Source organism: Triticum urartu, chromosome 6A (assembly GCF_056163025.1).
Source record: "Triticum urartu cultivar PI428250 chromosome 6A, HENAU_Tu73, whole genome shotgun sequence".
In the NCBI taxonomy this organism is placed as follows: Eukaryota; Viridiplantae; Streptophyta; class Magnoliopsida; order Poales; family Poaceae; genus Triticum; species Triticum urartu.
The window spans coordinates 542,370,170-542,384,948 of NC_141878.1; the positions used below are offsets into that span (position 1 = coordinate 542,370,170).

Consider the following 14,779-nt stretch of genomic DNA (forward strand, 5'->3'; position numbering starts at 1 on the left):
AAATAAATGATCTTTATAAATCAAGGGTCCAAAACATGATAAATTTTATTTTGTCCATACAAATGAGATGTCCCACTTAAACATACATATCGTCAATCAAGCTTCATAAAAAAATTACACTATATGAAACAAAGCATGAGCTAACTCATCACGAAAGTCATTCATGTCGATATCTTCAACAAGAGGTTCGTCTTCTAGCCATGCAGATGCAGAGGAACTAGGCATTGGGTTATAATTTTCATCAGCATCACATGCATCAAATTCCCTATCCGCAATTCTGCTCTCTCGAATGAAATTATGAAGAGCCATACAAGCAACAATAATTCTACTTTGCTTGTCCTCTGGAAATTTTGGCATGTTCAATAAAATCCTAAATTTCATCTTCAACACTCCAAAGGATCGCTCAACGACATTCCTAACTTTGGCATGTGCATGGTTGAAGGTTTCTTTCATACCTTGCGGCGGCGGGCCGTTTTGCCATTGTTCCACATGGTACCTTGTGCATCTGTATGGTGAAAGGTAGCCCGGCCGGTTTGGGTAGCCCGCATCAATCACATAATACTTCCCTACATATTGTGGAAGGCACACAATGAGACTTAGATGCACAAGTGTAATTGGATAAAAAATGTTGGAAGACAGTTCAAGTAGCAAACCTGGTAGTGGATGTGGAAATTTCTGATGATGAGTAGTTATGGCATCTTTGAAAACTCTCATGTCATGTGCTGACCCAGGCCATCCCGACATCACAAATGTAAATCTCATGTCGAAATCACAAACAGCAAGCACATTCTGACTGGTTTCATTGTGTCTGTTCAAGTATGGAATCCTCTTACTCTTATCCACCACAACATTCACATGTGTCCCATCTATAGCTCCTATGCAGTCATTGAAGTGTGGCCAGAATGCTGGATTTTCTAAGTTTGGGTGCACCTCTGAAAATGTTGGGTCCTTGGGTACAATTATGTCATGTGCTAACTTGAGGAGGCATGTCAAAACTCTGTTAAATGTCCTACTTACTGTCTCCATAGACCTCCTAAAACGGTTCTCAGCCTGTCTAACTGACTTTGGTGATCCAACAATCCATAAAAACATTGCTAGAGCCTCTACAGATGTCATTTTTGAAGTGGACTTCAAGCCATATGATTGCACCAAAGTATTATGTAGCCGGTTAAACAAAGGTCTCTCAACCCTAAACATGTTATAGCATTGGGTATCTCGGGCTAGTGTCTCCTGCACCCAATCCAAACCAGAATATCCACTGACCCTCCTAGGTAGTTTCACAAAGTAGTTATCAGAGTACATACCCAAGATAGGAACCAACTTGAAGATTAAATTCTCAGACTGCACCAAATTGTTGCGGCACATGGATATGATCTCATCCTCACTTGTGCTACCTCCATCATATTCTTCTTCCTCAGTCATGGGGACATGATCTTCTTCCTGCTTCAACACATGTATCAAATTGTCAACACATATCATAAAACTTGAAGGAATGTAAGCAAATGAAATTAATTCAGCCCGCAGATAAAGCAAAATAGGTTCAACACAGATAATAGTTCAACACCTCACAAACACACGATAGGTTCAACATACAACAATTTAAATAGGTTCAACATCTTAACGCACACTTCAGAACTACTCCAAATTGTTGTCCCTGCACCATTTCTTGAAGTAAACCAACCTAAGCTCAGGAGTTAATAGGCCACAAAAGAACTCCCTTTGGTACTCTATTTCGAACATCTTAGACATAGCATAGACAGATTCAACTGTTTGCTCAACGCCACACTCAAACGCCAGCTCCTGACACCTCTTCACAGAAAATGCAGCCTTCTCATTTGCACGTTTCTGCATTTGCTTAGTGTTGGCTGCGACAGACTCCTTGTAGGTATTGGCTATGTCCTTGACAATCTTCACCATTGGGCTCTTGCTCTTCTTCAATGGACTGGTCAAAGTGCTTGAAGTGCTTAATGACCTCTTGCCCCTCTGGCTCCTTTGGTTGCTTGTACTTGTAGGTGTTCCTTGAAACCCCTCCTCTTCCTCTTCTGCCCCTGCATCGTCTTGCCCTTGATTCTGACCATAATCATCTCCAGGCACAAAGGCTGTGCTTCCATCCACAGTGTAACCTCTGAAGAGTCGATCAAGCAACTCCTCGTTTGCTGGAGGACCCCACTGCAACTTCCTTAGGTATGGTTTCTTCTGCAGGATAGTGAAAAAGTAAAACTAGTTAAGATATGAGACTGGCTCAGATAGAAAACGAACGATCAAAATGTACTGCTCGAGACTTAAATTATTTAACTTGCTCAGATTCATCAACATATATATGGCCAGTAAGTATACGAGTCGGTCATCCTGTACGTGCACCCAAGAAAAGGTAAAAAGGAAGAGTAGCAGATTGCTTTCCGTTGCAAGCAGTCAATCAAACTACGATAGTATACAGTCCATTTTTTATTTACATAAAAGCATATATAGACTTAACTACTCCCCTCAAACTCTAACTCTTTCTTGCCTGAGGGCAATGAAAAATAATCACAGTGACCCATCCATCCATAACAGGCTAGAAATAGAGTAGTTACGTCTATATATTACTCCCAGGATTAGTTACAATTAAACATATATTACTCCCACGATAGAGTTTGGATGGATGAAGGGAGTATACCCAGGATTAGTTACTCCCAGGCTAGAAATACAGTAGTTACGTCTATATATTACTCCCCTCAAACTCTAACATACCCAAGACATTCTACATGCGGTGGAACATATTTAAAGATATACTACATTGATATAAACAGTAAAAGTGTACCTTTGTATGTGTTATCCAGAACTCAGAGTCGACATCAATGGTTTCATCTGGTTTCCTCCCCAACCCTGTGTGCACTTGCATGTATCGCCAAAAAGAGTGGGTGTTTTTGAGTACGACTATCTGGTTCTTCACCTGCACACGGGAATACACCAACCCCCTTCTAGCAAGCAAGCCGTCGATAACAGCTTGGTACCCTTCAGCAGTCATTTGTACACCATTATACGTTCCTGCTGCACGTTGCTCAAGGCATAATTCTAACAAGCAAGCACTGTTAGCATCATTCCATTGGGCTCGATTTGTTTGGCTCACCAGGGGACCTCTGGAGCTCGCTAACTCCTCCACATCATTCTCCAATTCTTCATCACCATTGGCGAAGGGACCGCCGGAGCCGGATGCTTGCCCACGGACGGCACTCCTCGGTGCCCGGCGGCTGGGTGCCGCGGCAGCCGAGTTGGCACGCTGCCGAACGTCACCGCCACTGAACGCCATCCTGCTGCGCTGGTTACGGCGGCTGGGGGCCGCGACGGCCCAGTTGGCGCGCTGCCGAACACCGCCGCCTGCCCCCGACGATGACCCGTCGAGGAACACACCACCGTTTCCTCCCCCGCGACCGGCTGCTGCCGACAAGGTGCCGCCGAAGTTCAGTCGCCGGGCATAGGGTGGGCGATAGGGAGGGAACCCGGAGCCTCTGACGCGCCCAGGGAGGAGCTCATCATCGTCGCTCTAGAGGAAGGCTCCGTAGAGCCCAAGCCCGGGGAACCCCTCCGACGCCGGCGCTTGCGAGTTGAGGTCAAGACCGGCATGGGTAGCGGGACCGCTTGCCGACGGCTGCGAACCCCACACGTCGAAGCCGTCTCCGTTCATCGCGGGTGCTCTGCTCCAAGCTATACTACCTGCACCAGAAGAGAAGAATCAGTAGCGCATCCAGGAAGTACTACAAGCAAGCCAAACTCAACAGCGCACACGCAGTCGTGCTATTCTCTAGAATAAGTAATCTTGTCCATGTTAATTTATGAGATACATTTCTAACTTTGATTATTTATAACAGCTAGTGCATAACAAAAATGAAATTGTACCAAAATATTATTTAATGATGAAGTATTGAGTTGATCACACTGTATAGATCAGCTCTTCGTTTCTTAATGCTCTAATTTGCGCAAGAACATCTGCAACAAGAGAGGAGGCTGAACAGGGTGTTCTGATCCAGTTACTGTTGGTTCATTAGCTTCACATTCAACTCTCAAAATGTCAGTTCATTAGCTTCACACTCTGATTCAGTTAATGTTCTTCACATTCGCGTCTCTTTCTTATGTAAAATGCATCATTGGTTTTCTTTTAACCATCACTGCCAGTGCTGTTAACATAAAATAGTACAAAATCTAGCTATGAACTAATCAAAAGTTCCGCCAACAAATCTAGATATGGACTACTCTTGCTGACTTGTTGCTCACTAGCTAACTAATCAGAAAGATCCAGCCACGCCGCTGCTCACTAGCTAACCAACAAGAAGTTCCGCCAATAAATCTAGCTATGGACTACTCTTGCTGACTTGCTGCACAGACGGACGCGTACGAGGAGGGAGAGCACGAGTACAGAAGGAACGGACGGACTCACCTCTCGCTGGATCCCTGGTAGATGCGCCGCCTCCGCGCACGAGAGAGAGAAACGACCGGGAGCGGGGCGAGCGGCGAGCGGCGACCGGAGGAGGACGAGCAACGACCGAAGGAGGACGAGCGGCGGCCGGAGGAGGTCGCGGCTTGGGCGGGCAGCGCGGCGCCCGGGCCGGCGGCGGGGTGGGGAACGAGAGGAAAGTCGCGCGAGGGGGTGCGGGAGGGAGGGTGGGATCTGGTGCGGGAGGGAGGGATCTGGTGTGGGGGGCGATTTTTTTAGTTATTTTTTGTGTGGGCCCTGGGAAAACTAGCCCAACTAGCACCTCTCCACCGGGATATTTTTTTTACATGGGTTAGAGGCAACTAATCAAATCTAACCCACCTGTTTGGATCCTTTTGAGCTATTTGAGCCCAAAATAACTCAAACTAACACTAACTCTAGGATCCAAACAGAACCATTGTCTCGGTGTCCCTTATCATGGCCATGGCATATCGCGAGAGCATTTTCCACACGCGGCTGAGCTTGACTTTATTTTCTCGCCCGAACCGGGGCACCGCCGCCCGGCACTCCGGAGCCTCTCCCTCCCTCCCTCCTCCCTTCGGCTTTTCCTTTCTTTGGCGGCACGTAGTACGTGCCCGGCTCCAACTTGATGCAGTGCACCGTGTTTGCTTGGCATCTCATCTCGCCCACGCGTGGCCGCCATTGACAGTCAACCGCGAATCAAAGCAAAGGAGGATCGGCTTCCCGTCTCGTCCATGGGACCAGCGAGTGAACAGTGACGGCCACCAATGGCGAAGCTTTTGCAAGGAATATTTGCCGGTGATGAGCGATCATGATGATGATACAGATCGACGATGGTGGCTTTCGATGGACATCCGTTGCCGCGTTGCGCTTGCGTGCCCCCCGTGGCTCCGTTGCTCTCAGTGCCAAAGCGCCAAGGGGCCCTTTAGATAGATAGATAGCGAGCACGTACCACTACCATCATGGCATCATCGACCCCGATTCCACGAAGAACATTGTTGCTTGATCGTTCACGGCCACGCAACACCTTTCTATGTACTGTATGCGCGAGAGCAATCTCGAGCGACTGGTGGAGCTGTGGTACGTACCCTTTGGAAGGAAGGAACGCACGTGCGTGGTGGTGACTGGTTTCTCGCGGCTGGGAATCGGAAGTGCACGCAGTTTTGCGTCCAGATACACCGTGGTAAATGGTTGTGTCAGCCGTTCCTGTGAGGCCGTGAGGCAGCCTAGCATATGATGACCCGACCGGTCGGTAACATTATTGGCTGAAGATCCGCGACGGCGACACGGGGAGTCCCATCGCTAGCTTATCGTAGGTTCATAGGTAATTGAACGTGCGTTGCCACGGGAATGTAGATATGTATAGCTCAAACGACACATATAAATAAATAATCCATTTATCTTTCCTTGAGTTATCACACATGCAAATGCATGTTCTGCCCTTATTCTACTTTTGGCTCGCCATGAATGGAATCATGTCATCAATCCTTCTCTCCAATTGTCCTCGACAAATATTTTCCCAAATATTATTCTTCCAAAATAATGTACATACATGGCCACAATTAATATTATTGGTGATGAACTGATGATGCACAAGCATGGCCTCATCGTGTTCTTATGTATCTTAATAGCCAAACAATCCTTTTTTTTCATTTATCAACAAACTAACCTTAATACTGGGCACAATCATGCAAATACATAAGACCATGCTAGACTAAATAATAAATTCTTGTGACGAAAACAATGGACAATGGCATTGCATCACAACTTAAAAAGAAGAAAGATTTGAAAAGAATTAACCAACTCAGATAGTATATGCTGGAAAAAGCATGGGAATATAAATAGTGCTAGTCTTAAAAGGATATTTACAAAAAAAAAATCCAACCTAACTAAGAGTACAACCGGAGACTTAGAATGATGAGTTCCTTCTAGCTCGCAAATGATTTACGTTTTCTGCAATACAAAGAATAATCAGTGTGTATTGAGAGCCTGTTTTTCCTGAGAAATATAATCAATATATTCATGGGATGACCCTGACAAAGAGGAAGATGAACAATGAAGCAATTAAGAAACAAGCTAGCTCCCATCAGGCCATTGCCCATATCTTACATGACTGCATCATGCAGGCTAGCTTGTCATCATGCAGATCCCCGTAACTATACCAAGGAAAAAGTACATTACAAATGGCAATCAAGCAGATACGAAACATAGCAGAAAATTATAAAACATTGAGGACCTCTGTCGCGCCGCCGTCTACTTGGAGAAAAGGGCTCTGCGGCGACAATCAACGTGGGTGCGCAGAGGCGATGCGGGTTTGGTGGGCCTCTAGTGTCCTGCACTGTTGTTGTAGACTCGAGGCGAGTACCGGACAACACCATGATTTTTGGTGCTCCGGCCGATTCTCCTCGAGGAGGATGGTGGCCTCCCGGCGCGGTGCGAGCGGGATCCTATATATCCACGGCGCAGGTACCCTAGATAAGGAAGGGAGAGATATTTATGGAGAGAAAAAATCAGCATGCAGAAAAGGCAAGAAATAAACCAAAATAAGGAAGGGAAGAATATGCCTGTGATCACCATGTGAGAATTGATTGCGTTATGCATTGCCAAAGAAGAGATTGATTACCATGTGAGAATTGAATGTGTTACCAAAGATTGATCCTGGTTTGTCCGGAAAAATCAAAACCGGTTTATTCGGGAATTCCTTCCTGCATGTGATCTAGAGGACGATCTTGAGGCGATCTTGAGGCAGCCGTCGTCTTCTCTTCCGCTGAATTCGGGAATTCCTTCCTGCATGTGAGACACGGCCTTAACTGCCCTGCAATCTCCGCGATTATATTCCCTACATACACGTGATTGCTTCCTTCTGATGCTAGCACCATTATCGCATGCAAAAAATATCGGGAGCAAGAAAATCTCCAGAGATATCGCTCCGTTTTATTGTATCGTATACTAAACATTTCATCCAGCGACAAATTGATTGCGTCTGGTTACCTTACGTGATGATGATAAAACCGGCAGAACCGGCGGGGAGAAAACCGGTGCAGGGGGAAAGAAAATCGCTACAGGAAAGAGGGGGTCGTACGAGAGGTTGGACGAAGAGGGGAAACGGAACACTCCGTTTCTTTTAGGTAGTAGAGATAGAGATAGAGATAGAGATTGGTGGCCGGATGGACACGGTTTGTGTTCCATCATCTAGTTCAGTCTTTTTTTTTTGCGGGTACATGGGACGGCAGCCATGCTCCGTCAGGCAGCGCGCACAAGCCATTCTTGATTTGCTGACGCACTGGACGTACTGCCGCCTGCTCCATTTCTACCGGGTTTGCACACTGCATGGAACGGAGTTCTTACGTACTGCTTCGCTCATAAGGCACCTGCAGCTTCAGCATGCACGCGCTATCTCGTCATCGTCATGCTGTCACATTATGGTCGCCGGCGAAGGTGACCACGCACGCAAGTTCATCGATCCATTTGCTGCTCCGGTGGCCAATCAGGCGAGTCGATCGATCGTGTGTTTTCTTGTAGGTGAAGTACTAGAATGAATCGAACTCGAAAAGAAAGGTGATCGAGTTACTGCCGACGCACGAAGTTGATCGGTGGTACGATGTCGCCTCCCGCTTTTTATCATGGCCGTCGAGCTCGATCGATCGCTTTTTATCATGGTCGGGGCATTATGCCGTCGGATGGAGGTGCGATGCCAGTGCCGCCCGAGTGCGCGCCGCTGGCCTTGGCCCTGGGTTTGGCTGTTCGAGCCTACAACGGCCGTATTTTAGTTTTAATTAATGAATCTGTTTAGGACACATCTAGATAATGTCACATCTAACTTGATGTTCACTATGTTTGTGATCTATTTTTTTGTTCCTTGTTGCTATGTATTTGTGAGAGTTTAGATGTGACATTCTCAAAGAACATCTAGATGTGAATTAGGCAAACTGTTAGTTTAAACTTTGGGAGGCGGTAACGAATCCTCCTATCACTGGAGCTGAGAGGCCGAGATTTGGTTGGGTTCAGTTCGTTTATCTATTCATTATTACACACCGTGTTTAGTTAGGACTTGGAAAGCTCAGCACCAACCTTAGTTAGCATCTCCACGCGTAAGAACATTTCAACGTCTATCAAAGGTAACTCGCGCACCTTTATTACAAAAGTATGCTTGTTATTGGATATCATAAACAATTTTGCAGTAACAGTAACTTCTGAGTGGAACCGAAACTTGTCGCCATGTTATACGAAGTTTCAGGAGCTAAACCGAAGGCGACCTTCGTGGTTTTACGACAAGCAACATTGGCAAAGTAAATAATATGCTTAATTATCTCGCAAAGCTGTTTTTTATTGATCAAGTTTGGGTTGCAAAAAGTTTGGTGCGGTAATGAAGGTTGCAAGTAATAAGGTACTTCACAAGAAAAAAGGTTCTACGTGTAAGATAAGTTGTCTGGCCCTTTTTAAAGTGAATTCTACCTTTTACCTCCTATACATGTGTAATTTTGGCAGCAATTGCTCCATTTGATCAGAATCCACTCGGCCCTATTGTTAAAGTGGAAGCCCACGGTCCCACCAGTCCCACCTTTAGTGAGAACACTTTTCATTCAAATGCGAGATCATTTACAAGTGACCATAGGGTGTTTATACTCCTACAAATTACCACGAACATCCTTGGTGGGGAGGAAAAACAAGGGCATAATTGACTAGTCTAAGGTGCCCTTAAAAATAAAGAAAAACACGATGATTCAATTCGGAGCCCGGCTCATCTAAACCCGGTGAGCAGTAAAATCAAATAAATAGTAAAAAAATTCAAAAAAATGAAACTCTTTTGCAACATAACTGGCGGTTCTTTGAGTCCTCTCATCCAAAGTACCAATATATAAATTTAAATCGGGTGGAATAGCCAGAATGCGGGTAATAAATTGACTGTCAACGTCCAGACCTATTTTACTAGGTATTGACTCAAAGGAAGTATTGTTAAAGACAAACAAAAGATTTGTTGATATTACCTGTCATGTTCTTAGGCTTCGCATGATTCTGAATTTGTTTGATCTCATGAGCCCTTTGCATAATAGTTGTTCCAATGAACTGAATCCCACTACTTTGTCTCGTTGCTTGTATAGGGCCCCACCTCTTACCTGCAACTGCGGTAATTGGAAGGAAATCGAGGAAATGCTCTTCAAATCGATCTTTCTCAAGGATGAATAGAAACATGGGCTACAATAGCAGCATCGCCTTGAGCATTAGTGTCTTGGTCATCTTCAGCATTATCCTGTCTCTACTATCCTGGCCATTTTCATAAACAAATTGTACATCTTCCTCACCATCTCCATTTCTCCAAGCAGGTTAAAGCATCATTCTTTATTTTGGGTGATCTACTGTAATAGGATCTCTCCTTGCATTCTGTAGAGATTCGGGCACCTGGCCTTTTAATAGAGAAGTAGAATCTCAGGCCCAACATAGTCATCGAGTATTTGTTGTAGAAGTCCATAACCACATGTCTAGTTGAGTTGATGTTCTCATAGACATGTTAACCGTCACCTTGATTGAATCTCTTCATAGAGCTTCTACCGGACCTGTCATCTTTAGCCATATTGTTGTTGTTTCTATCAGAAATCCCATACATATCCATAGTTTCTTGTCTAACAGCCTCAGTAGGATCCTCAATAGCAGGTAGTTTAGTTACATCACTTGGACGCTCAACGTCAACCAGGACCTTGACAACTCTCCATCTATTCCAAACACTTTATCCTCAGGAATCTTGGCGTAATCCTGGCAAGTAATCTTCACCCTGATAGTCTTATAGAAACTTCGGAAATTGTGATGCCAATCAATACGTCAAGGAACACGAAAAACAGATGTGATCAGACCAATGATGGTCTAGTCACACCATTTTGGGTTCATTTTCCTAATCTTAATCTAGACCTCTTGCACTGAGGCAATAACATCAACACTACCTTTCCAGACCTCTAAATTAACTACCACACTCCCCTTAGTCAAACCAAAACAAGAATAGCCAACCACATACTCTATTGTAATCTCATGTGAGAACTTAACTAGGAAGGTCCTGTCATCAAGTGCATTTATGTGCGAGGGCCAATCTTTTTGTAAATGTCCTAGAACTGTTTAGCTAATTCATGTGTATTAATCTAGCCATATTCAGTATACGCTATTCCAATGTTCTTCAGTGATCCTAGGTGTTGAGCATTAACATTAGGCATGTCGAGATGGTAAAACCCTAGATCTCTAGTAACACTACCACAATACCTAGCAACAATGTGAGGTTTCTTTCTAGTGCGACAACTCTCCACCTGTGATTCACCATCTTGCAGATGAAATAAGCTTTTGGTTTAGTGCACTTATCCATATGGTGCCTAGGCTCTCCATACCCAACGCAAACAACATTAACATATGACATCAAACCAAGAGCAACACCACCAACTGAGTTAGGCATCCGGTGATCTTGCCTCTTCTTATGTTGGTTTTTGTTGGCCATAGCCTCCACACCGCACTAACCGCGCCCAACACCTCCACGTCGCAACAAGGGTGCGGCCAACCGCTCCATCTCACCCCCATGGGCGTGCATCGGGGCGGATCCAGGGCGCGCAGACCGGCAAGCTCGAGATCCCCTCGACGCGCCGAGTAGTAGCCCTATACTATGCGCCTCATCAGCAGGGCCCCGCTGCCGCCTTTCTTAGGGCCAGACCGGGCTTCCCCAGCGGATGCCCTCTGGACGTGGAGGGGGGGGGGAGCAGGGAGCAGTGAGGAACGGTGGCGGCGCTAGGGTTTCTACCCCGTGTCGGCAGAGCGAGGCGGCGTGGGGGTCGAGGTAGTATGACGTTTTCCTGAGCTCGTTCAAATGACAACATACTAAGGATATCACGATGGGCTTGAGAAGCAACAATCCCTACCCTACCCTCCTTTTCTTAATATAGTAGTAGAAACAAGCTACGTTTATACACGTAGCATGTCTGCTAGACAAAAAGGAAATAGTACATCCTACTCATCATGATGACACGATGCCCACGAGAAATAAACCATGTATGCATGAGACCTCAACGGGAACAGCTAGAAGCATGCCCACGAGGGTCACCAAATCAAACAAAAACTACCAGAACTTAACCCAGAGGGTCACTCCAACAGCTACGATCCAACAATTCGGCGATGAGCGAAGCTAGACGAGAGCCCGACAAATTAATTGCCCCCATGCATCAACATCTCTTGTGGCCCTGGAGCAGCAGTCGCGTACGGGAACACACTCGGAAAAAAATTCCACCTGACACGGCTAGTCCGCCGTCGTGGGCCAGCCGCGCCGGGACCAAAGGACGACGTACGTACGACCTGTGCACCACCCCGTCGGTCGGGCCCGGCGACAGCGTGCCCCCTCCTCACCGTAGCCATCCCTCCACCTTCCACTCTCACTGCTCCGCCGTACCTATCCGGCTATCCCGCTCACCGCAACTGAGGCCTGACGCGCACGCGACGATCGCCCGGTACGGCCAGCGACCCCGACACCGTAACCCGATTATTCCGACGGGCCGGCCTGTCAGCGACGCACACGATCCATCACCCGCCGTCCCGACCCGACACAGAAGCCCCGACGCCGGGTGGGGTTCCGTAGCAAAGGACGCCGTACGTACTACAGGCAGCGCACGAGTGCGCCACGCACCCGTGGCTAATCTAATCTTCCAATCTCCTCCCGGCCCGCACCGCCGCACGGACCGTGCAAGTCCTATAAAAACCACCGCGAGCGCCACGAACCTCACCGCACCACACACACCTCTGGATTGGCTCCTTGGCTCTACCTAGCTGCAATAGAGCAGTGGTCTCATCTCTTAGGAGTTAGGACCACCAGTAGCAGCAGCGACGGCGAGAGGGCGGCTGCAGTCGGGCCGCCGGCGAGGGAGCTGCCACCATCATGCAAGGGGACCAGGCGGAGAAGAGGGGGAAGGTGAAGAAGGGGTGGCTGGCGGTGCGGGTCGGCCAGGCCCAGGCGGATCAGGGGCAGCAGGGCGACGGGTTCCGGCGGTTCGTCATCCCCATCGCCTATCTCTACCACCCGCTGTTCCAGCGGCTGCTGGAGGCGGCCCGGGACACGTATGGCTACACCTCGGCCGGCCCGCTCTGGCTGCCCTGCTCCGTCGACGAGTTCCTCCGCCTCCGCGCGCTCGTCGACCGGGAGACGGCGCACTCGCACTCCTCCTCCTCGCACCGCGTGCACGTGCAGGCCGGCGGCCACCAGCAGCAGCACGGCTACTCCTTCGCCCCGTGCACCCGCGCCAAGGTCACCTCCTGATCGATTATCCAACATCGAGCCCCGGCCGGCCGGCTTTCGTCTGTTGAGCACCGGAGCGCGCGAGCGGGAGGAGTTCATCGTGTTTCTGCCACCTGCCGGAGACGACAGTCACACATGTACACATGTACACGTACACGTACATAGACAGGGAGAGAGATACCAGATACGGAGAGGTATGAGAGGCAGTCACACTAGGTGATTAGTCTGGGATCCATATTGCTTATGATTTTGGTTTTTGTACGGCTTTCTTTCTCTTCTGATTCTTGCCCATGTGCATGTATACTACTACTAGATTGATTAATTAACAGACCACCGATGTATAATTAACAGTTGAATTCGAACACAGTCGTCATATATATACAGCCCCGTCTACATACGCAACTTGTTCCGCTTGACTTGCTTCCATATCTTTCTGCAAACTTCGAGCCCAAAACTGAACAAGATCAAGTTCAAAATGGAACACACAGTTCAGCAGTGCTAATGTCGAACCGGCGATGAAGCAAGATCAGGATTACTGTATGGCAGACAGGCTTCGAGCTCGATAGGCGTACATATGATCTTGTGTTGCCTCAATCCTTTCATGAAAGCAATCATATATTCCAATTAATCATGATGAAGCATGCATGGGGTCCTTGGGGAATTTCGGGTGCCGCGTTTCTTTCCGCTGGTGGATTCACGTCGTGTCGTTCAGGGGTGGGGGTTCGATCATCACTTGATCAGCATCGAGTCTGAGAGGAGGAGGTGAGGAAAGAGGTGGGAACAGGCAGCACTCGCTTCAGGCGGCCTGATCCCCAGCACATCCTCCATATCTACCTCTAGCTATCCCTTTCTTGCTTTCTGGATTATTATTCGAAGACCCTACTTGGCTTTCCTGATGCAAAGCCAGGCCATCGCAACGCATGATACACACGCGTACCACACCATGCACGCCTGCGTACGTACCTCCGTCATTTTTTGACGGAGAGTAGTAGTACAGTTTCAGCGGCACAAAACACTTTTGAAAGTACAGGTTTCATTCACCTAATTCTTCTCTGCTTTTTTGTGCGACGGGTTACACTTTTACTTATTTTAAGCGACATTGAATTAACCCATTTGCAACGTAGTGGATGGATACAAGCCATGCAGCAACTAGCCAGTACATATGACAATTACGCATGCGTGCGGTCGTGCATCACCATTTTTGATTCGGTATAAACTTAACATAATGCTCTTTGACATGCGGGGTCCTGTAACTTATTACTTCCTCCGTCCTAAAATTCTTGTCTTAAATTAAGACAAGAATTTTGGGACGGAGGGAGTATGTTGCTTGACGTGCTAGGCGATTCTACATAATTACATAAGGTAAGTGCAATTTTTCTCTTTATAAAAAAAGTTGCATTTTTTCTGCTAAAATAAACACGACTAGTATAGTACTAAACGGTGTGATAGGCCCAAGCCTCTGATTCTCGGTTAAAATAATGATAATACTGATTAAGCTTCTGTTAATTAATTGGTAGCCCAGGCCACAAGGAAGCAGGCAGACGATCGGTCGATAGCACGCAAGAGTTTTCGTTGCCGAAGTCTCAAAAAAAAAAAGCAAAGTCGCCGGCGCACATAACTATTATTTAAGTGATCACACCGCCGCACTGTCAAACTGGTACAAAACGCCGTATATACCATTCGCCAGCCTAGTTGCAGGCAAAGGTATGAACCAAAGAAGGTCGTTTTAGTCCGTCCGTTTCTGTATTCTGTACGTCCGTGCGTAGTTGAGCTGCTTAGTTTAAATTTTCCCAGTAATTAAAGCAAGGGAAAAAAAACCTAGTGCGGAGCTCGTTAACTGATAAACCTGGTAAAACAAGCCTGTAGCTCTAGCATTACTGTTTTAACCCCCCCCCCCCCCCCCCCCCCCCCGGGTCCCTCGCCCGCCTCCGCGCTTTTGCCCTGTTTTACGCTTTAATCTGAGTGTCTTATTGTACCTTTAGTTAACTACTACTAGGATAAGAGATAGGTAATGGCCACTGGCCGGTCTCTATCGAAGTATCAAGGACCACGGAGATAGTGATGTTTCACTCGGAAGAAAATACACATTTTTT

General features: G+C 47.1%; 1 protein-coding gene across 1 annotated transcript; it reads left to right on the forward strand.

The window, feature by feature from the left end:
* Positions 1-12,243: 12,243 nt before the first annotated feature.
* Positions 12,244-13,083, forward strand: LOC125512618 (auxin-responsive protein SAUR32). The gene has a single exon (XM_048677719.2). It carries the CDS (start codon positions 12,330-12,332, stop codon positions 12,705-12,707), a length of 378 nt encoding a protein of 125 aa, XP_048533676.2. The 5' UTR covers positions 12,244-12,329; the 3' UTR covers positions 12,708-13,083.
* Positions 13,084-14,779: the final 1,696 nt, after the last annotated feature.